This window comes from Mytilus edulis, chromosome 2 (genome assembly GCF_963676685.1).
Source record: "Mytilus edulis chromosome 2, xbMytEdul2.2, whole genome shotgun sequence".
NCBI classification, from domain to species: domain Eukaryota; kingdom Metazoa; phylum Mollusca; class Bivalvia; order Mytilida; family Mytilidae; genus Mytilus; species Mytilus edulis.
Genome location: NC_092345.1, coordinates 8,408,947 through 8,433,195, shown reverse-complemented (window position 1 = coordinate 8,433,195; position 24,249 = coordinate 8,408,947). Strand labels below are relative to the sequence as shown.

At 33.3% G+C, this 24,249-nt stretch overlaps 1 protein-coding gene across 1 annotated transcript; it reads right to left on the bottom strand.

Moving 5' to 3' along the window:
• Positions 1–892: 892 nt before the first annotated feature.
• On the bottom strand, positions 893–22,656 carry LOC139511371 (uncharacterized). Its single transcript, XM_071298037.1, has 12 exons — positions 22,535–22,656; positions 21,864–21,890; positions 17,200–17,279; positions 16,370–16,441; positions 15,477–15,597; positions 14,840–14,928; positions 10,202–10,273; positions 9,384–9,528; positions 7,708–8,157; positions 6,095–6,183; positions 2,818–2,898; positions 893–1,119 (listed from the first exon to the last, which is right to left on the bottom strand). The coding sequence occupies exons 1-12, from the start codon at positions 22,560–22,562 to the stop codon at positions 958–960; spliced, it is 1,416 nt and encodes a 471-aa protein (XP_071154138.1). The 5' UTR covers positions 22,563–22,656; the 3' UTR covers positions 893–957.
• Between the last annotated feature and the right edge of the window lie 1,593 nt (positions 22,657–24,249).

Sequence of the window (24,249 nt, the reverse complement as noted above, 5' to 3'; positions counted from 1 at the left end):
TCAAAAGTAAACTGACAACGCCAAGGCTAAAAAAAGAAAAAGACAAACAGACAAATGCTAGTACACAAACGTATATGCTCCATAAGAGGATGTGGTTTCTTTTCCTCATATTACAAACAACAACTGTATAATATGAAGGGACCTGTATTTGAATACCGTGTCCAATGAGAGATATATTTTCTATATTCAAACGATTTTTAGATTGTTAAATTATCCAAATGGAAAGGTTAATAACGGAAATGAAAATCATATCGTTTGTCAAAATAATTCAGTTCTCAGCTGACTTTAATTGTCAATTTTTCGACGTTGAAACATAAAGCACATCTTATGCTTGCTTACGGAGAATAAATCTACCAGTTTAAACCATATTCTTGAGCTTTAAATTTTTCCTTGATGGAAGATTCTTACTAACAATGAAGTTTTTAAACCAATGGTTCCGAGTGGTGAAATCGAAGACATTCCGTTGAGTTGGTTGACAACTATAAAATATCTGTATCACATATGACGACGGATATGTTCCGATAGTCGTAACCACAATCCCTTCCTCTTTTCTTCGAATGTATCATTGTCGAATTTGGATTACCACTAAATGTTGTACTTACATAAGCAACACGACGGAGCACCTGTTCACATCCCTGTCTTGTTTTTATTATGTTTTTTGGGAAGGGGAGCTTGTGTTGCTCAGTTTTAGGTTTTCTATGTTTTGTAGACTGTACGGAGTTTGTCTTTTTGTATTTTTCCGAGGGTTGTATGTCATGGCTCTGTAGGTTTGTCTTCTACTTCGGAGTTCAAATATCCATTTGGTATCTTCCGCTTTCTTTTTAATATAAGAGAATTACTTGCGAAATGAAGAGCACAATTAAAGTACCTCTTTTGCTGTTTTGATTCAAACTTATTTTCAATCAATTATCAAATTGCTTTTATTACATTCTAATTTCAAACATTTCTAGACATTGTTTATGGTTTGATGGTAGTTAATGGATTGCATCGTTGTGGATGTTTATGTATAACATGGTTATTACAATTAGAATGTGCACAACACTGAAAAAATTCTATCGTATCCGTTCCCATCACTGCTGTTCCACTCTTAATGATGTTCGAACGGTAATGGTGACAGTCCTGAAAGAGAAGCAAAAACAGACATAATTTTATACTATTTATACATCATATAAAAGCGTATGTTAATAATAAATACAAAACTTTTGGTTTATATTCTTACTTTCAACACACTTACCAGAGGTAGTTGGTTTGACTGTCATTCTATATATCTTTTTCAACTTAACCAGTAGAATAGAATTTTATATAAACACATATAAATGTATATCATTCTATTCAGTCTACTATTCTAATAATAGTGCAATGCAAGTGCATGGTGGACACTTTTCTGTAAAAATTCGATTTTTCTAAAAGGTTGGATACGAGTAGGCATTCATATTTTCCCGCAAATCAATTACAGAGTTACCGGTCCTTGTCGGTATTGTCGCAAAAAGTTCTTCGACATATTCTTTCGCATGCTTTAACACAATTTTTCGGTACGTGTGCGTTGATATTATCAATGATTTTTTACTTATATATATATATATATATATATATATATATATATATATATATATATAACTCGTCTAAACATCAACCCAACAATGTTAGATCTGTAAATTTGCTTTCGCAAATTTTTGGTTCTTCCCTCGCCGGGATTCGAACCCATGCTACTGTGATATCGTGACACCAAATCGCCTGCACTGCAGCCGTCCCGCTAGACCACACGACCACCTGGGCTCTCAAAAAAAGAGCTTTCGGTGGGCATGTGTTACCTTTCCACGTCAGTTTTAATCTAGCGGCGTACTACAGTACATGATATAGAAGGCATGAAGATGTTATTGTTACAGATCAGCTAAATTATCTATAGTAAAGGATCCTACAAATTAATGTAAGAAACAGTCACAGAAAATAATTATATTCATAAGTACGTCTGAGTCAGTGACAACCCTACAACAGATGTATCCATCGGATCGCCATCAATGATGGTGATACATGGCTGTGTACATAATGTATATACAACTCGTCTAAACATCAACCCAACAATGTTAGATCTGTAAATTTGCTTTCGCAAATTTTTGGTATATATATATATATACCTAACTACAAAACATTTTGCAGTATATTAGACCTCTGTAGAAAGTATAGTAACAATTTTGGTTTCTTTATTACTTATTTTCTACAATATGATTTGATTCGTGGGATACTTTCAAACAACGTGCGCTTCGGGGTGCATAGGTCAGCTGTGCAGAAAGTGTATCCAAATGCAGAGCTTCAAGTTTTGATATCAATGATAAAAACAACTTTAACATACTTATTTCTATAACGCAACTTTAGCCACATATCAAGTAAATGCAGAAATCTTCTTTTATTGATACAACACCTCAGGCGGCGACAGGTGTACCAAATTATTTGAATGGGTATATGTGTATTTCTTCTTTTTTTCTTAGTCCGATTTATTAGAGATTTTTTGTATAGTTTTCTAATTATATGTTGATGTTGATGTTTTTTGGGGGGCTTTTTTATGGCCTTTTTTTTTAGGGTTGGGACAGGATAGGACTATTTTGTTCATTTTGTTGTTAACAAAAAACTCTTTGTTTGATTGATATATGTTTTTTGTTTTATTTTGTTTTTATTTTTGAATGAACCTTTTTTATGAAATGAAAGGGACCAATATCAAATATTTCCAAATTTTAAAGCTATTCATATTGTAAATCGATCTTGTAGTTGGACTTATAGTTTCAGAGTTTAAAAACAAATTGATTCATAAGAGGAACTTACGGTTCTTGGCATACAACCCATCTTGTAGAAACAGAGATTATCGTTATCAGTTCCGCCATCTACTCTACTTAAATAACATTGCTGAAGTGGAAATATTTATTCATTACATTTCTCATGTTTTCTTTATACCTACAATATCATAATACCAAAAACCTCATTTCAGGCATATTAAAAAAGAGAAAGTCCATAAACTGACCAAATCAAACGCTATCAAGCAAAAGAGCAAGTGAAAAACAACTGTCTTATTAATGACTCGAGACAGCAATTTTCCGAAGAAAATGTAACGTAAAAGTAGAAGTTACACTTTTGGTGTATTTGACTTATTTAATTCGACGATGTTGAATTCATTCGACTTATTTCAGTTGTAAAATTCGACGACTATGAAACAATTTTGAACACAGTTTAACCATCTGTATGATGGCTGTAAGAAAACGTAAAAATCAATATAAAACTAATGAAATTTGATATGGTTGTTAATGAGACAAATATTCAATGGAGACTAAAAGACAAGGATGTAAAAACGTTAGAACTATATACCACTATACTGTCTTCATCACTGAGCATACCCCTTACCTATAGACAGCTAGAAAAGGTCACGGGAAAGCACAAAAACAAGTGAAACAATTTTAAAAATCAAAGAGCTGATAGCTCTGAGGTGGAAGAAGGTGAATAAAAGGTAACTTGAATTACCATAAAAGCAACCCCACTAACCCAGCCTGCTTTGTTCCATTATTGTTATGACGTATTTTTTTCCTTCAAACAAGAATGTGTCATAAGTACATGGATTTCCGATCCGTACAATCATTTTCTATGTTCAGTGGACTGTGAAAATTAGGTAAAATCTTTAATTTGGCAGTAAAATTAGAAAGATCATATCATAAGGAACACATATGTACTAAGTTTCAAGTTGATTGGATTTCAACTTCATCAAAAACTACCTCGATCATAAACTTTAACCTGAAGCAGGACGGACGGACAGACCAGAAAACATTATTGTCCATAAATGGGGCATACAAATAGTAAGACTTGTTACATACCCGCCAACTTTTTAAAGTTCCCATGGGGGTTTTTAGTGCGAGACAACAATTTTAAAGGTTACAATTTTTAGCGAGGTATCTTTCACGATCTGGATTGTCTAGAAAAGGTGTCATATTTGTATGAATAACTTATATGCCTTTTTCTTAAGTCTGTTTGCATGATTGAAGTTACTAAATCGGTAGAAAAGATGAACATGTAGCTAGCAGACCAGGTTTTTTTTTTCTTGTGTAAGAATAGTAGATGCTTGTTGTTATTTCCAATTTTGAATTATGAACAAAGATGGACCTTTAACAGGTTGGGAACAACACTCCAAATGAGGGGTAACCCTCATTAGAAGAACATTACAACCCACTGTAAAAAATAAGTACCTTTATATTCATATTATTTTATGAAACTTTTCCCCAAGAACTATGCATCTGTCAAGTATTAAATGGTCAAAACATGCCAAAAGAATTGTGATATTTCTAAACTTGTATTTTCTTTATTAATTTGACCCCTCATTAAGAAAAGTTGTTCCAAATATAATGAATTTTCCCACTTTTGAGTTAAAAATCTTAAAAATGTTCTTTCCTTTTTTTTTCAACAGTAAAATGACCCCTTGTTGTAGGGACAGTCCCTCATTTATGGGACACCACTCATAATGGAGGGGAGGGGGAATCCCAACCTGTGTGTTGGTCTTTGTGAAAAAAGAATAGTACATTGTCCTTTAAATGATTTAATTGAATACAAAAATAAAATTTGTTACTATTTATTATCTTTATGGTAGTGCTGCATCATTGAATTTTGTCGATCAGCCATGCTTTTATCCTTAAGCTTTGTAAGAACCATTCAACCTGCTTGCAGATGAAAATTCACATGCCATGTTGACGATGAAAACAACACAAGTTCAAAATCTAGCATGTTAGAATAATCTTCAGAGTAAACGTTTTTGATTGGCTTATTAATTGATCATGAGAAACACAGAATTTGATTGGCTGAACACGATTGCCTTACCTGGGGAACAAAATAAGGAACAGATGATTTTCACTAAATCGTGTTTTAGAGTTTTTTAACGATACCGTTAATATTAATATGTTTCAATAAATGCAAGGACGTATTATAAAGCGTCCTTGATAAGAGTTAAGAGAATGATCATAGGGCGAACGTACTATACGGGCGAAAGAACTCAGGACGAACAGACCAAGGGCGAACGTGTAAACAGGGCGAGTTGTCCCGATACAAAATTCACGTATGCGTACTACAAATATCTACAGTAAAAGCAACCGGTTACAAGTAAACAAATAACGTTCATGTAGATGAGATGAAATCTACTAATTTACATAAATAAAAGGGTACATATTTACGATAGTGATTGTTTTTCAATCCTAATTTACAAATTAAATGATTCAGATGCTTAATCATGTGTAAAAATCGGTGTCAGGAATCAGAAGTTGTTATGAAATTGTAATACACAAAAACGAATGCGGCATCCGGAGTTTCAATGATTTAAAAGGTGTCATACCACCAATTAAAAGTTCTTATCTGTTCAACCAAATTTTACAATTTTCACAGCTTTCTAAATATTTTACCTTAAGTTTAACTTCATAGAAACCAGGCCAGTATATCCTGAATTGTACATGTATCAGCTTTCTACATGCCAATTTTCAACAGGTGTTTAAAATCATATAAAAAAGAAAAGGTCTTCCGAATAGAGGTACCACTAAAGATAACCCCTGGTTTTCTGGAAATCTTAAATTAGTATACTATGGGGTGCATTAATCCTCAATTTTGAATGCAAAGTTATAAACAAGTAAATTTTAGCTCAAAATGGTCTTAATACATTTCTCTTTCACCAAAAGTTTCATTTCTGCCAATTTGTTGGTTAGTTTAAGTAAACAGTGACATCAAATACACTATTTTTTGTCCGAGTACGTTCTAAATTTAAGGGTGTAATTGGTGGTATGACACCTAAAGTCGGCACCATAGGCCTTCAGAAGACTTGAAGTCTTCTTCCATCAAAAAGCTATGTGAAACTTTCTGAAGTAATTTAATCGTGTGATAATTCAAGGAGTGTCGTAAGGAAAATTAGAAAATGTTTGACTATTTGGCACAAACATTGCTTAAAGAATATCAGATTATCTCAAAATACACTTCCGGTGTGGTTTTGGTTCCCGTCGATAGTAATAGACGTATATATAATTTTGATCTAATCGGATTTTCAAATTGTATATTTTCCCAATCTAACTGTATATGTACTTACATCTTCACCCGGATTACACTTTGTAGTATGATTACATTCCTTCTCATGGCTGCTATATTCACAATAATAACAACTAAGCGCTGGGGGTTCTACAACACACAATGATATAGAACGAAGTTCATTATAAATATCTCCTTATGAGTTGGCGCTTTAGTTCTGTGATTTTTTTTCATACAGAGTTCGAAATCAAAATGCTTTTATATCTGAATATTAGGAGTTTAACTAAATCTGAAATTTGTTAGATGGATAAAGATTGTTATAAAAATGCTTTTATATCAATCCACAAAAGTATAAACATATAATCAAAAGAATTATAAATGTATCACTTTCCAAATAGAATTTTCCTAAGTTATAAGACAATGATATAATGTCTTTCAGGTATTTACTATATTTATATTAAAAGGATGCCGCGAACTAAGATGTAGTTGTTATAATCAGACATTTGCACCTCTGAGTTTATCAACCTAACATAATGTTCGTTGCACCTCTGAGTTTTTCATCCTGATATAATATGTTCGTTGCACCTCTGGGAGTAGCAACCTTATAAAGTGGTTGTTGCACCTCTGATGGTATCAATCTAATATAGTGTTCGTTGTAGTTCTGGGATTATAAAGCCCAAGCAAACACTATGAGTGTCTTTCTTTATTTGTTTTTGTTTGATTTTGTCTGATTAACTTTAACATGTAGAAAAACAAATACAAATTCAAACAAAATTAAATTCAAATTTTCAATATGTGCAAAAAATCTGTTTCCTGGTAACGCATTTTGTATAGTCTGTACTACACGTATAAGGAAAGAACTTACTTGAATAAGGATTCACATTCTAGTTTAAACTTAGAAATATAGTACACTCCATAATGTAAGAAGATATGCAAGACGTAACCGATAATACACATATAAGGGTACATAATAAAAAGAAACAATTATACAATACAATAATAAGCAAATGATAACAAAAAATTTCAAATAATTCAACAAAAACATTGCTATCTGTATTTTGTTATTGTTTCATTAATTGAGTTTGAATACGTGCATACAAAATTATCGTGTAAGGAATTTGCTGCAAATGTCGCTCATTTGAAAATGTTCTATTTAAGACGTCTTTACACTGAATCCGTTTGATCTTTACTTTTTGATATTTTAGTCTGAGAGAACATGGTTTATTTATTACAACGTAGCTGTAATTGGCTTTGAACTAGCCTCAATTGTTGCAGGCACTCTTATATCGGTGTGTTTTGTATATATTGTTACTGATTTGTACAGTTTGTTCTTTGTTGTGTTGTTACACCACAGTTCAAGGTTGTGGAGATTTAAGCGCTTGCAAGCATGGTTAACCCTGCCACTTTCTTTATGTCCTTGACCTAAGTAAGTAGCTTGTAGTTCAGTGAATTTATTTCTTAATGTCAATCATCTTTTCACGACGTGGCCTTTGATGCCGACTATCTTGTATGGATTTTCGATTGTTGAAGGCCGCACGGTGACCTATAATTGCGTATATCCATTTGTTCGAACTCTGGGGGGATATTTGACACATTGGCAATATTATCACATCTCTTTATTTTTATATAGTCGGTTGAATGCAAATGTATATCAAATAACTGAGAATGACATACTAGTTGGTGTTGGTGTTGTAGTTCTTCTAGTAGTTGTCGTTGTCGTCGGTGGAGGAGTTCTTTTGGTAGTCGTTGCTGTCGTCGGTGGAGGAGTCCTTTTTGTAGTCGTTGTTGTCGTCGGTGGAGGAGTCTTTTTGGTAGTCGTTGCTGTCGTCGGTGGAGGAGTCCTTTTTGTAGTCGTTGTTGTCGTCGGTGGAGGAGTCTTTTTGGTAGTCGTTGCTGTCGTCGGTGGAGGAGTCCTTTTGGTAGTCGTTGTTGTCGTCGGTGGAGGAGTCCTTTTGGTAGTCGTTGTTGTCGTCGGTGGAGGAGTTGGTTTAGTAGTCGTTGGTGTCGTCGGTGGAGGAGTCCTTTTAGTTGTTGTCGTTGTTGGTGGTGGTTGTGTCGCTTGTGTAGTTGTCACAGTAGTTGGTATAGTACTTGTCTGTATATTATGTTGAGTACTAGGATGTCCTGTTGGGAAAAATAATACACATCTTAAAACCATATCAAAATTGTCGAATCATCATTAAATACATGTACCCTTTACAAAATGAATTACCATGCCGTTATTTTGACACAAGATAAGTAAATTCCAGATTTAGTACGATTTAAAAAAAATGTGTTTTTTACAATTGCAGACCAAGAGGATTGTTTGAGCCGAATTATTTATCTAAACTAAAAAATATAAATGGATTAAAAGGAACTGAAAACATACAAGAGCAGTACTTTATACTAAATGAATTGACATACTTGAGACACTGGAACAAAGTATATTAAATATTAGACTAATTGAAAGTTGTTTGCATAACATGGTGAATATGTCATGATATAATGTATATTCAAGACACGAATAATAAAAAAAAAAGTCGGCCAGAATCATGGATTACGAATTAATAATGCGGCTGGAAAAGAGAGACGAAAGAAACCAAAGGGTCATTCAAACTCATTTAAAGTCGAAATTAAACTAACATCTTCATGGCGAAAGAAAGACAAAAAACAGAGACAACCAACTTGTAAATCATCATAATATACTGACCCTCAAACGTGTTGTATTATAAGTTAAATTAAAATAAAGGATAGATTATTATGGGCAAAATATAAAATAAACTATACAGAATAATGGAAAAAAATATACAAAAAACAGGGGGGAAATGGTAAACAAAAAATAGAGAATAAATAAATGAAGAAGCCGAATCAAGATCCTCATATTTCTATTCAAAGATTTAATAAATACATTTCTCTAATTCTTACACGATTTATCCCTTTCCTGACATGTTGATTATTTTTATCTAATCAACGTGTGGCTAGTTTGATCTCAGTTCTTCATTGGTCAAAATTCGATTATGAGGTCGAATTTTCTTGCTTTCTTCCGAATTTCCTATCTTGAACTGTTGTGACGGCACGAAAAAAGGCAACCATGCCTTATGACGTCACATAGAAAGAACACATCTTCTTGCAGATCATTTGAAAAGAAGTATTGAATTTGTCTGCATATTCTTTAAAAATCATTAGAGAAACAAATTCCACAACTAAATCTCGTGTAATACCATATTTATCCACTCTCGACAGTTAAATTTTAAATATTTTTAAAAAACGCTCGGCGAGCCTCGCGTTTTAAATTTGAAAAGTTAAATGCGTCGAGTGGATACATATTGTATCACACTCGATGCAGTGGTAGAATCTTTATGAAGCCTTACCTTTCTCACACTCTTTCTTGTTGCAGAAATCGTCATCACAACAATAATAACAGACATCAAAGTTATCAATCCCTCCTATAATTTGTTTCTTGGCCTTTGGGTGACCAGCTAGGAGTGACTCTTTTCCCATCATCTTTTTACACATCTATAATTTTAAAGTTTTCCGATTTCATATTTTAATTTTTTACAGTTATCATAGTTTGTACATCATCGTGCAATCTGTATAGTATATTTACAGTAATATGACTTAAAAGGCAACATCATACTTTGAGTAACAAGATTTTGATTTTTCAAATTTACATTCTTTAAATGTTTAAATATAGTAAACACCAAAAAAGTAAACAGAGATTTTACAATACCTGAATATAATGGTCTGAAATCGGTTCCAATTCTCCTGATGCGTGTTTGTTCATCAGATAAAATTTCATGCTCGACAAAAATTGTTTTGCAACTTACATTGGTTGTTAGCATGAACATCCAAAGGGTCATGAATGTTAATCGTTTAGATTTTGACCCTTACTCGTTGTAAAGTTAGCAATGACACGTGCAATGGGAAATAATACAAGGCCTAGGCCTATAGAGTAAACACTTTTTTTTTCAAATTGTACGCATAAACAGTAGACGACTGCGAATATGTAGTCAGTGTTTCCAAAGCCATGAAATTGAAAAGTAATTCTTAAAATCAGATTAATTTAGATATTTTAATTTAAGTAAGGTACTAGTAATTTCAGCCTTTACTATTAGTGGCGGTACCGAACCATATCTTTTAATGATAATATAAAAAAGCAAAACAAAATTTGTAAAATAAGATTTTATACCTCCTTGTGCTCACATCCCATCTCGTATCGTGTGTTAAACATATCATTGACGAATTCTTTGGTATAGCATTCCTAGAAAACATAGATTTTTATTTAAGATTGCTTGGAATGAGAGACAAATGAAAATCGTATCATTTCACATTACTGAGTACCCAAGCGTCTGTGAAAAAAAGTAAGCAAAATGAGCAATTAATGAGCAGGTGTAGATAGTTATGTTACTCATCAAGACTTATGACGTCTTTACACTAAATCCGTTGTGTGCAGCGTACTGATTGATAGGTCTGGAAAATATTTGTTTATTTTTTAATTTGTTTAATTGTCTTTGACTAGCTCTCAGTAGTTCTTTAGTTCTTATTGTTACACTGTTAGATGGTATTTTTTGAGTGTTTTTTTATGCATTGTGCTGATTTCATTCCATTCTAAATGATCTTTAAAGATTGTTCTTATGTCATTGGTTAGGGGTCAACAACTGGTTAAACCCCGCTTCATCCTGTATCTTTCTGTTCCAAGTCAAAGGAGCCTGTGATTCACTGGTTTTGTTTATAGTTTTTTGCTTAAATGAGGTTGTTGTTTTTGTCTCCTTATTGGTTTCATATTTTGTAATGTAGCGGGTTTATAGCTAAATATACGGAATGAACTTGACCGAAGGAAGAAGGACATACGATGACCTAAAGCTGTATACATCCTCTATGTAATAGACGCTAGCTTTTAATGAATACCTCAGCAATATAATAGACGCTAGCTTTTAATGAATACCTCATCTATGTAACAGACGCTACCTTATCTATGTAACAGATGCTAGATTTAAATGAATACCTTATCTGGCTTTACTAGATACCTTTATGTAATAGACGTAAGCTTTAATGAATACCTCATCTATGTAATAGACGCTAGCTTTATTGAATACTTTTTATATGAAATAAACGCTAGCTTTACTGAATACCTTATCTATGTAATAGACGCTAGCTTTAGATGAATACCTTTATCTATGTTGCAGACGCTAGCTTTAATGAATACCTCAGCTATGTAATAGACGCTAGCTTTTAATGAATATCTCATCTATGTAACACGCTAGCTTTAATGAAACCATTATCTATGAAACAGACGCTAGCTTTATGAATACCTTATCTATGTAATAGATGCTAACTCTTAATGAATACCTTATCTATGTAATAGATGCTAACTTTAATGAATACCTAATCTTTGTGATAGACGCTAACTTTAATGATTACCTATTCTATGTAATAGGTGCTAATTTTAATGAATACCTCAGCTATGTAATAGACGCTAGCTTTTAATGAATACCTCAGCTATGTAATAGACGCTAACTTTAATGAATACCTTATCTGTGTAACAGACGCTAACTTTTATGAATACATCAGCTATGTAATAGATTAAATTGTGAAAGGAAATGGGGAATGTGTCAAGCGACAATAACCCGACCATAGAGTAGACAACAGCCGAAGGCCACCAATGGGTTTTCAATGTAGCGAGAAACTCCCGCACCCGGAGGCGTCCTTCAGCTGGCCCCTTAAAAATATGTATACTAGTTCAGTGATAATGGACGTCATACTAAACTCCGAATTATACACAAGAAACTAAAATTAAAAATCATGCAAGACTTACAAAGGCCAGAGGCTCCTGCATTGGGACAGGCGCAAAATTGCGGCGGGGTTAAACATGTTTATTAGATCTCAACCCTCCCCTATACCTCTAGCCAATGTCACTAGCTTTTAATAAATACCTCAGCTATGCAATAGACGCTAGCTTTTAATGAATATCTCAACTATGTAATAGACGCTAGCTTTTAATGAATAGCTCAGCTATGTAATAGACGCTAGCTTTGAATGAATACCTCAGCAATGTAATAGACGCTAGCTTTTAATGAATACCTCAGCTATGTAATAGACGCTAGCTTTTAATGAATACCTCAGCGATGTTATAGACGCTAGCTTTTAATGAATACCTCAACTATGTAATAGACGCTAGCTTTAAATGAATACCTCAGCGATGTTATCGGACCACAGATGAATTATCACGTTGTGATTGGTTAAACGCCGTCACGTGGTGACCCCCTATGCGACCGTATGGGGTTCATGACGCCGTAATGGCGACGTCATCTATTAATGTTGTTGTGTTTCATTGTTTATTTTTCAACAAAACGCCGCAGAAAAAGTCCAGCGTCCGATAAATTCGTTATACGGTTAACTACCGACCCCTTACGGATCCATAGAGGGTGATTAAATTCATAGGGACTCGGCCTCCGGCCTCACCCCTATGGATTTTACTAACCCTTTATGGATCCCTATGGGGTCAGTAGCGAACCATATATATAACTTATATTATAGACGCTAGCTTTTAATGAATACATTATCTATCTAACAAACGTTTGATTTAATGAATACCTCAACTATGTAATAGACGCTAGCTTTTAATAAATATCTCATTTATGTAATAGACGCTAGCTTTGAATGAATACCTCAGCAATGTAATAGACGCTAGCTTTTAATGAATACCTCAGCTATGTAATAGACGCTAGCTTTTAATGAATACCTCAGCGATGTTATAGATAAAATTGAGAAAGGAAATGGTGAATATGTCAAAGCGACAACCACCCGACCATAGAGCAAACAACAGCCGAAGGCAACCAATGGGTCTTCAATGTAGCGAGAATTCCCGCACCCGTAGGTGTCCTTCAGCTGGCCCCTAAAATATGCATAATAGTACAGTGATAATGGACGTCATACTAAACTCCGAATTATACACAAGAAACTAAAATTTAAAATCATACAAGACTAACAAAGGCCAGAGGCTCCTGACTTGGGACAGGCGCAAAATTGCGGCGGGGTTAAACATGTTTATGAGATCTCAACCCTCCCCCTATACCTCTAGCCAATGTAGAAAAGTAAAAGAATAACAATACGCACATTAAAATTCAGTTCAAGGGAAGTCCGAGTCTGATGTCAAAAGATGTAACAAAAGAAAATAAATAAAATGACAATAATACATAAATAACAACAGACTACTAGCAGTTAACTGACATGCCAGCTCCAGACCTCAATTAAACTGATTGAAAGATTATGTCTTCATCATATGAATATCAGGTACAATCCCTCCCGTTAGGGGTTTAGTATCATACTATCATAAAATATATGAGAAGAACATAACCCGTGTCATGCCAACAACTGTTTTTTTAGAAGTAAATGTGTTTAGTTCCGATGCAAAGACCCTATCAGTGAATCAATGTTAAAGCCAAAATATGCAATCTTTAATGACCTGACAACAGTATCGTAACTATATCCCCTTTTAATAAGTCTATTTAAAGGTTTTGTTAGTTTCTGAGGAGAATACTGACATTTTTGTGCTTTATAAAGAATATTTCGATAAAATTTTGGATGTGAAATACCTGAACGTATAAGATGTCTGCATGTTGAGTTATATTTACGAATTATTTCCTTATACCGGTGATAAAATTTAGTAAATGTTTTGACCAGTTTGTGATATCGAAAACCCTGGTGTAATAATTTTTCAGTAATACATAAATTTCTCTCGCTAAAATCTAATACATTGTTACATACACGAGCGAATCGTACAAGTTGAGATATATAAACACCATAAGATGGTGACAAGGGAACGTCACCATCTAAAAATGGATAATTAACAATAGGAAATGAAAAATCATCTCTTTTATCATAAATTTTTGTATTAAGCTTCCCGTTTATGATATAGATATCAAGATCGAGGAAAGGGCAGTGGTCATTGTTATCATTAGCTTTATTTAAAGTAAGTTCTACAGGATAAATTTCTTTAGTATACATACTGAAGTCGTCATTATTTAGAGCCAATATATCATCCAAATATCTAAAAGTATTGTTAAATTTTTGTATCAAATGTTGTTTTGATGGGTCTTTGCTAATTTTAGTCATAAATTGTAACTCATAACAATACAATATATATATATATAGACGCTAGCTTTTAATGAATACCTCAACTATGTAATAGACGCTAGCTTTAAATGAATACCTCAGCGATGTTATCGGACCACAGATGAATTATCACGTTGTGATTAGTTAAACGCCGTCACGTGGTGACCCCCTATGAGACCGTATGGGGTTCATGACGCCGTAATGGCGACGTCATCTATTAATGTTGTTGTGTTTCATTGTTTATTTTTCAACAAAACGCCGCAGAAAAAGTCCAGCGTCCGATAAATTCGTTATACGGTTAACTACCGACCCCTTACGGATCCATAGAGGGTGATTAAATTCATAGGGACTCGGCCTCCGGCCTCACCCCTATGGATTTTACTAACCCTTTATGGATCCCTATGGGGTCAGTAGCGAACCATATATATAACTTATATTATAGACGCTAGCTTTTAATGAATACATTATCTATCTAACAAACGTTTGATTTAATGAATACCTCAGCTATGTAATAGACGCTAGCTTTTAATAAATATCTCATTTATGCAACAGACGCTAGCTTTAATGAATAACCTATCTATGGAAATAAACTCATCATAGATACCAGGAATAAATACAGACGCTAGCTTTTAATGAATCATCATCTATGTAATAGACACTAGCTTTTAATGAATACCTCATCCATGTTATAGACGCTAGCTCTAATGAATACCTTATCTATGTCGCAAACAGAAACTGTGTCACATTTACTTGGATGCACTACATCATTACAACTGTAACAAATCGTCCGATTCAACTTATCTGAGAATAAAGAAATGTTCATTTTTATAGTCTATTAAGTTATGAAAGCATTTCTTTCTTTCAACACTTTACATAAAAAAATAAGTTTTAGTCGTAATTGACATAATTAAAAATCTAATTTGAGGTCGTTAACCAGACAATACATGGAAGATAAGAATAATGTTCGGTTTAACTATGTTTTTACTCATGGCAAGTTCAACAGGAAAAAGAAATGTTTGTTAATTGCAACGTAATACCTATAAACCCCAAACACTTCAAAACTTTGAGACGACTTATATGATTTCAGTTTAATATTCGAGGCTAAGATATATCTTAAATGAAAAATTTCAATTATATTGAAATTTGTTTCTAAGAATATATTTATTTTACTTTTATTACATTCTGAGATTATGAGGATGTTTTGTATCATATTGGTTGCTAAATTGTTCAAGTTTTTTTGCAAGCTTTGTTAAATAACTAATGTGGTTACATTTTTTGCTGCTTTTACTGACTTTGATCCCATATCAACATTTATGAAACAGTATCTCTGACATATATTGGGTACTTACTCTGGTCCCCACATCCATATTCGTTACAACGGTTTGATGTACAGCATTGCTGGCAGATGTATAAATTGTCATCTTGCCGTTTAACTTCTCTCTTCCCAAACTTATTTAAAGCATCACACACCTTGCAATAAAATTGTTACGTATTAGAAATAAGTGGGCTACCATTTGATTTTTATGGGGGTGGGGGTAGGATGAAAAAATTTGTCCTGCATATTTTTTTTAGTTGCAATCTCTGTGCTGCTTTTTCATTTTTCACTCGAATCGGTCCTGTCTTCTTATTATTAGTTTATCCTGCCTTTTTTTTACTAAAAAATCATGTCCTGCCTTTTTTCAAATTTCACCCCCTCCCCCTCTCAAAAAAATCATATGGTAGCTCCCTAATTAGATAGAAATTCTTAACGTTGATGGATAAACTTGTCATTTTATATGACGATAACTTAAGTTGGTACAAGTTCCCTATATCGCGACGAGGAATATAAGTTATAACAATTAAAAATGTACATGCAAAAAAGAAATGATCTTTTTAATGAAACTATAATAATTATTGTGAAATTTCAATATTTGTATCTGTATAATTAAATCTGGCTTCTTCTTTAAAATATAAAAAAAAAAATGCTAGGAACAAATCTTACTTTTTTAAAACTTAGTATAGGTTTTCATCTTTTTTTAACTCTTGATTTTCTGTGATACATGTAAATGTCAAGCCGAATAAAAACAGACTTCAACAGAGTTGAAAAATTCTACTCAACAAAGAGTTTTGCATCCATCCAATCGGCAGTCCTCGGGTGCATCTGCTTTCTGATAGATTGAGGAACGGACTCAGCCGAGTTTAAAAGAATGGTCAGACATCATTCTTCCGAACATTTGTTTAAAAGTTAACCTAGATTACTTACCCTATTTGATGCACATTTAAGATCATAGAACACGTGACCTTGTGGAGTAATGTAGAAATCTGTGACACATTGCTGAAAGAGCATTATACATGATGTAGCGATTAGAGAAACTCAAGTATGGAATAACGTTACCCGAGTCTTAGATCATAACTTGGTGAATTAAGAGGGATATTTTCTGTCCTAGACACTTATTTTAAGAATATATTTGACAAAGGGAAACCAAGTTTTAAATCGTCATATATTACAGCATAAATATCAAAAGAAGTTTTTTTTTGTTAATTTCAAATAATTAAATTAGATGTATATTTCATTATAATACGTTATTCTGATTGGCTAACTGCACATCACGTGTTATTCCTTCAGCAATTGCATTACTCAATAAAACTTATCGTTCATGCTAACACGTGTTCCCCCAATAAATTGCAAAGGTGGATCCTAGCTTAAAAATGTAATTATAAGTATTGAATGCTTCTTTTTATTCACAGGGTTGTAAAAGCGTTGACCGTGCGCACATTTTTAGAATGAAGCGCTTTCGCGCTTCATACAAAATGTACTTCGGTCAACGCTTTTTATACATCCCAATGAAGCTACAAAAAGAAGCATTCAATTCTTAAATAAATTGCAAAAATGCATAATGACTGCTTTTCAACATAGTTTTAAAACTATTACAAGTAAATACATCTAAAGTCATTATGGTACTTCAAAAATGGCACTTTCTTAAAAGTTTTTGTTCAAGTCCTTATTAGTGTTATTTAACATAAGTTTTCATTAAAAATGAAATACGTGTATATACACAATCAAACACATCGTATACATAAACTAAAGGTTACCTCATGTTCCGCACATGTAACCACGTTTTCACAATCATGAGGTTCAGCTACACGGTCACATGACATGCATTCTACAGCACCTATGAAAAGTGGATAAATGTTCTGTATTTACCATATAAACAACTTATTTACATTTGCAGCAAACTCTAAGCGTATTGCGCATTGATTGCAAAGTTTTTTTTGGCTTTTTGCTAATCGTGTAAATTAACGAAAAAATATTTCGGATTCGGCCCAATATGTGCATGCATGTTTGGAGTGACGTCTCGGGTCGCCATGAGAGTAACATTTTAATGACTTAAAGTACCAAGGGGCCGTATGCATAAAACATCTTAACTTAAGTATTCCTTAAACTTAGATTTCACTAAGAATTTCCTTAGTTAAGTCAAATTCTTAAATTGTATGCATAAACTAACTTAAGTATTCACTTAACTAAGGAATACTTAAATCGGAACCTTTCTCTAGTTTATACCGTATGATAAATATTAGCTCATCACATGTACTCATCCGTGTAAAAGTTTGTTATGATTATTTTAATTTATTGATTAATGCATGCTTTTATTTTAAAGAGCTTGGGTTAAATTGATATAGGCATGTACAACAATTCAATAGAATGTAACATAGTTTAATGATGGACAATTGGCGCATATAAGACAACGCTTTTTATGGTTGATGCTTTGACGGATGAGCATTGGTAATCCAAAACTTTCTTCTACTTAATCTTTAATTATCTTTCATGGGTGTAATATTTTCTGGAGACAACAATATGTTTTAAACTCTAACAAAACATGATCAAGGTTAAATCAGTGGCGTAGCACAAGACTGAGTACAGGATTGTAAGCATGCATGTGCTAACAAATAATTTTACAAAACACTTTTTTTCAATAAAATGTTCACTTATCGTTGAGCTTATTATGCGCTGCCATCTCCCTGTCCATAACCCTTGCCAACAATTGCTTATAGTTTAAAAAAATCTATTTTGATGTGAAATTAACATTTTTATCACTTCCCTTTTACAACAAAAAAAGGGGGAGGGTAGATTGTTTTCCAGAAATCCATATACAAACTAGGGTATATTTCAAAAGTCCTACAATCTTTACTAAAACAAATTATTACAGTAAGTATATTCTCCACATCTTAACGAACTTAGAAATATTTTCGAACCGCAATATATCTCTCTGCAGTGAATATATAAGGTAATATGAAAAAATAATTTAAAACGAGTAAGGTATCACAAATACCTTATATAACCGACGAATTCCATGGGGACTTCTGACTGCCGTAACAGTGATTCCAAACAATCAACCTAATTGTTTCATACATGTACCCCCCCCCCCCCCCCTTTTTATGAAAGAAATCCACCTCTGGGTATAGGTCTTAAAACTTTTCGATTTTGTCCCGGTAAGTGAACAAAAAATTAGGGTATGCCCTACATCTTTAGAATAAAACTGAATTGAAAGTTCAAATGACGCACCACCCCCACCCAACCCCATCCACCCGGCAAAACAGAAACCATCCCCACACATATATAAAGTGTGTTTTTTCATGCTCTCTCGGTTTTTAACTAACGGTTAAAATTGATACCGCGCGGTGTATTTTAATAATTAAAAAAAAACGTGCACTTACAAAGTAAACAAAAGAAAAAAAGTACCATGAATTACATGTGTGTAACACTCAGTACTTGGTATACATAACATCGAGATTAGGAAATAGTATATATAACTACCCACTGTTATCTCTTGATTTGTTGATTATACGTGATTCGAAGAAAATAACGATGATCTTTAATATTTACTTATTATTTAGCAATAAATAAACGAATAATTAGTTTATTACTGATATATATATACATATTAATCAATCAAATTGTAGGTACATTTTGTAACATAATAATGTTCTACCAAAAACGCAAACTTTCGACTAATTTTTAACTATTTTTGAAAATTTAAGGTAGCTCTATAGGTACCTTAGACTTAAGTGTTATCTTAGGCGTTTCCTTAGTATAAGGAGTTTTATGCATACCACTTAAGTTTTGTGGGCGTGACTTAAAACAACTAAGATTTTACTTAGGAAATACTTAGTTTAAGATTTTTTATGCATACCACTTAGATAAAAAGGGCGGAGTTTTCTTAACTTAAGTGTTTACTAAGGAAAATCTTAACTTAAGTAGCTTTATGCATACGGGCCCTGCAGAGATACACAATTAACCGAAAAGACACTAATTGTCAAAATACGCATCTGGTGCATTAAAATTGAAACAGTTTATATTATTTATACCACATACGGTAATGTTATTAGATTACAAATAGGTATTTTACAGCCACATATATAAATTGTTCCACATTTTGTAATGCGATGACCTTTTTTTTTTTTAAAAGTTTAATATACAGTATCGGTTTTGCTCATTGTTGAATGCCGAACTCTGATTTATAATATTGCTTGCATCCACGTTCTTCGGTATCTGATAGTTTCGCAATTGCAATGAACTTGTATCTCATGTTTTTCCAAATTTCAGTAATGTTGTCGTAAACTTATTGAATTTTGTATTGATTTCTTTTTGAATAATGTCGATTCACTTTTTGACAGTTTCATACATGATCATGATGAGTCATTCAGAACCTGACACTTATTTTACTCGAAGCTATTTAGTACTTGACAATTGTCTCGACTCTATGCAATTTAGAAATAGTTACTTGTTAAGATTCGGAGCTATTCAGAGTTTGTCTAGAATTGGCGCATAATTAACACTTGTCTAGACTAGTTGACATTAAAAGTTTGCACTTGTCTACCTATATATATATATATACACTCGGGGCCATTTATGAGGGACACTTGTCCAGAATCGAGGCCATTAAGGACTTGACACTTGTTTAGACTAGGAGAATTTAGGAGTTTGATACATGTCTAGAATTAGGGTCCTATTTGTCACTCGTCTAGACTATGTAACATTCAGAGTTTTGCACATATCAAGACAAGGGTATTTATAAAGTTTGATACTTATCTAGACTCGCGGTCTTAATTTACACTTGTCAAGACTTTGGAACAGTCCAATTTGAACACTTGTTTGGACTCGGGGCGATCATTTAGAGCTTGATACTTAAAATTGAGAATGGAAATGGGGAATGTGTCAAAGAGACAACAACCCGACCAAATAAAAAACAACAACAGCAGAGGGTCACCAACAGGTCTTCAATGTAGCGAGAAATTCCCGCACCCGGAGGCGTCCTTCAGCTGGCCCCTAAACAAATATATACTAGTCCAGTGATAATGAACGCCATACTAATTTCCAAATTGTACACAAGAAACTAAAATTAAAATAATACAAGACTAACAAAGGCCAGAGGCTCCTGACTTGGGACAGGCGCAAAAATGCGGCGGGGTTAAACATGTTTGTGAGATCTCAACCCTCCCCCTATACCTCTAACCAATGTAGTAAAGAAAACGCATAACAATACGCACATTAAAATTCAGTTCAAGAGAAATCCGAGTCTGATGTCAGAAGATGTAACCAAAGAAAATAAACAAAATGACAATAATACATAAATAACAACAGACTACTAGCAGTTAACTGACATGCCAGCTCCAGACTTCAATTAAACTGACTGAAAGATTATGATTTCATCATATGAACATCAGGCACAATCCTTCCCGTTAGGGGTTTAGTATCATACCATCATAACATATATGAGAAGAACATAACCCGTGTCATGCCAACAACTGTATTTTAGAATAAATGTGTTTAGTTCCGATGCAAAGACCTTATCAGTGACTCAATATTAACGCCAAAATATGCAATCTTTAATGACTTGACAACAGTATCGTAATTATATCCCTTCTTAATAAGTCTATTCGAAGGTTTTGTAAGTTTCTGAGGTGAATACTGACACCTTTGTGCTTTATAAAGAATATTACCATAAACAATTGGATGTGAAATACCTGAACGTATTAGAAGTCTGCATGTTGAGCTATATTTACGAATGATGTCTTTATACCGATGATAAAATTTAGTAAATGTTTTGACTAGTTTGTGATATCGAAAACCCTGGTGTAATAATTTTTCAGTAATACATAAATTTCTCTCGTTAAAATCGAAAACATTGTTACATACACGAGCGAATCGTACAAGTTGAGATATATAAACACCGTAAGATGGTGACAAGGGAACGTCACCATCTAAAAACGGATAATTAACGATAGGAAATGAAAAATCATCCCTTTTATCATAAATTTTAGTATTCTTGTCTACATTTAGAGCTTGACACTTATCTACATTTAGAGCTTGACAGTTGTCTAGAATCCAGGTCATATATACCTGCGCACTTGTGTATACTTGGGAGTCATTACAAACTTGACACTGGCAAAGATTTTGTGCCATTTAGAGGTACAAACTTGTCTAGACTTGGGGTTCGTTTAGAACATAACATTGTCCATGCTATGGTCATTTAGAGCTTGGTACTTGTTGAGACTCAATGTCATTTTGAGTTTGACACTTATCCATGATTGGAGAAAGTACGTTGATCTCTTGTTGATTTAATGTACTTATTTCTACGTTCTCTTTGACGTGTACCCCAGATCACAGTGTGTTTTTTTTTGTACATATTTCTACTTTCTCTTTGACGTATACCCCAGATCACATCGGGTTTTTTTAATAATTAAACTATTCTTACCTTCTGTATACTGTACACAAATCAGCACTAAAAATAAATTTAATTTTTGATTTTTCAAATATAAATCTATTATATGCATGGCAAAATGTTTGAATACAGTCCTGTTTCATTATCATTTTTTTCCTTTATTTGCATATACATGTATTGATATGGAGGGGTTTGATTTTTTTTAAATGGTGCAAAATATCATTTCTGATCATAACAGATATTACCATATAGATTTGAATAGATTCTGTGAACTATTGACGGTCATTTGCATTTCTTAGATTAGGTATTGGTATTTCATGACACAAGGCATTTAGAGGGTGTTTTTATGATATTTTTTATGGTTGATAATTCCTGTCTACAAGTTCGAACCTTATTGATCGAGTTACAAGTAACAAGTCGTTCGATAACTAGATACATCTTATTTTCCCATACGTTGCAATGATCTTTGAATGATCCCCTATTTGCAGCACAAGAGCTATAAGACACATGTAGTTATTGTCATTTCAATGAACCGATTAACATACTGTGCCCTTCAAATCATTATGTCACTTTGTGTACAAATATCATATATCATGACTTGGATAATGTGCGTCTACATTTCGAACACAATTGAGGTAAACTCTTAGACTATATAAATTGGATCTTCTGAAAAAAAATATACATACAAAAGAAATAAAACTTACGCCAAAAGAAAATGTGCAGATTGGCCATAATATTATGCAGTCACCAGATAAGGCCCAAGTTGCATGTAAAGGAAGCGAACTAAGTTGTGACACTTTGACCTCATTCCATAAGATAACAATAATGGCACTATATTAAGTACAGAATATAGATAATATGTCGCATGCACTGGTTCCTGTACGGAATATACAAAAGAATCCAAATGTTGATCGCATAAATCTATAAACTATGATATAACATAAAAATAGATATATTTGTCAAGGTATAAGTGCATAAACTGTACTTGGATTATTTTTGTTTCTCACTTATCAATCAGACCATACATTGATGAATCGTGTGTCAGACATTGAGTGTCAATAAGTTAAATACAAGTCATGCATCTAACAAAAAAATGTTCCTCTTAAATATAAGCTGTATCCGCTATGTTATTATGAAAATCAGTTTGAGGAAAATATATATAACATGAATACATGTATGCCCCGTCGTAGGCGAAGGAGGCATCAAGTGGAACCCTTGACCGTCCGTCCCATTTTCGTATAACTTAAGTTTGCCTCATTCAATATTTATGAAATTCATACACAATGTTAAGAAGACAACGTTCGAATTTGGGCAGCGAATCACTCACATTTTTTGAGTTATGTGCCTCTTAACTTGGAGGATTGCATTTTTTTAAATTTCAGCACTCTTGCTTCAGTTATTTTAGTCCAAATTTTATTAAACCTATACACAATACGCATTTATAGTTCGAAATTGAACAGCGAGTCCATTACTGATCTAGAATACTGCTCTTTTTAAACTTGGGGAAAATGCAAAGCTTGAGCGGGGCTTATGTGCATATCCTTATGTGTCCTCAGATAAATTCTTCTTTCATTTGGTTTTAGGATATTATATCTTTTAAACAAATATTGATGGTATATTGATATTTAAAAAATGATTTAAGTGTACACTGCTTACTTTTCAGGGTATCCGAGTTTACATTCGTTTGTGTGTTGAGGTTTGTGAGTGCTAACACTCAGTAAAAATATACTGACAAATGAAATGTCTACCAATATTAAAATGAGGACAGAGCATAGCATGGTGAAATGATTTCTTAGTATGAAAAATCTGTTTAATCCTTAAAAAAAGAAATTGGGATTGAATATACGCTAAACTGATTGAGAGAAGATGCATTGACAGGAGTATGCATTCCCTGCTTTACGTGCACTAATAGGTGCACGCTTGAAAGTCATGACCAAAGTAATGCCAGATAACTGTACAATTTTGTTTGTATAGAATTACAAACGGCTCTAGTTAGGTAAGAAAATCAGGTCGTTTAAAGATCGACCAGTCCACGATTACAACCGTAGAACTTGAAACTTGCTTTGGTAAATTGTATAAGTTAAGATCTGTTTCAAACGTTATGTAGGATCGACCATTCAAGATTTAGAAGTAGAATCAAGAAAGAATAAAAACGTCACCTATAGTCATAAATCTTAGTGATAATTTATCTAATAAGACAAATGTAAAGAAAATGATCCAGAAATGGACCAGACCACCTTGTGTCTCTGGTAGCATAACTTTCAAGATTACTTTGATTAAATCAGCTTGATTTGCTGAAAAAATGATATGGACGTTGAGCAATGATCTACCATTTATTCTCCTGTCTTCCTCTGTTTGACTAGGCATATAAACAAACGTTTTACTAGTTGCTTTAATTTTATTGTATAGATCATTTGCT

Coding starts and splice junctions, on each gene's coding strand:
- LOC139511371 (XM_071298037.1), bottom strand. CDS start 22,562: ATGGCCAATCTGCACATTTTCTTTTGGC. Junction 16,442..17,199: donor TTACATGTGCGGAACATGAG/GTAACCTTTAGT, acceptor ATGCTCTTTCAG/CAATGTGTCACAGATTTCTA. Junction 9,529..10,201: donor TGGGATGTGAGCACAAGGAG/GTATAAAATCTT, acceptor TTAAAATTATAG/ATGTGTAAAAAGATGATGGG.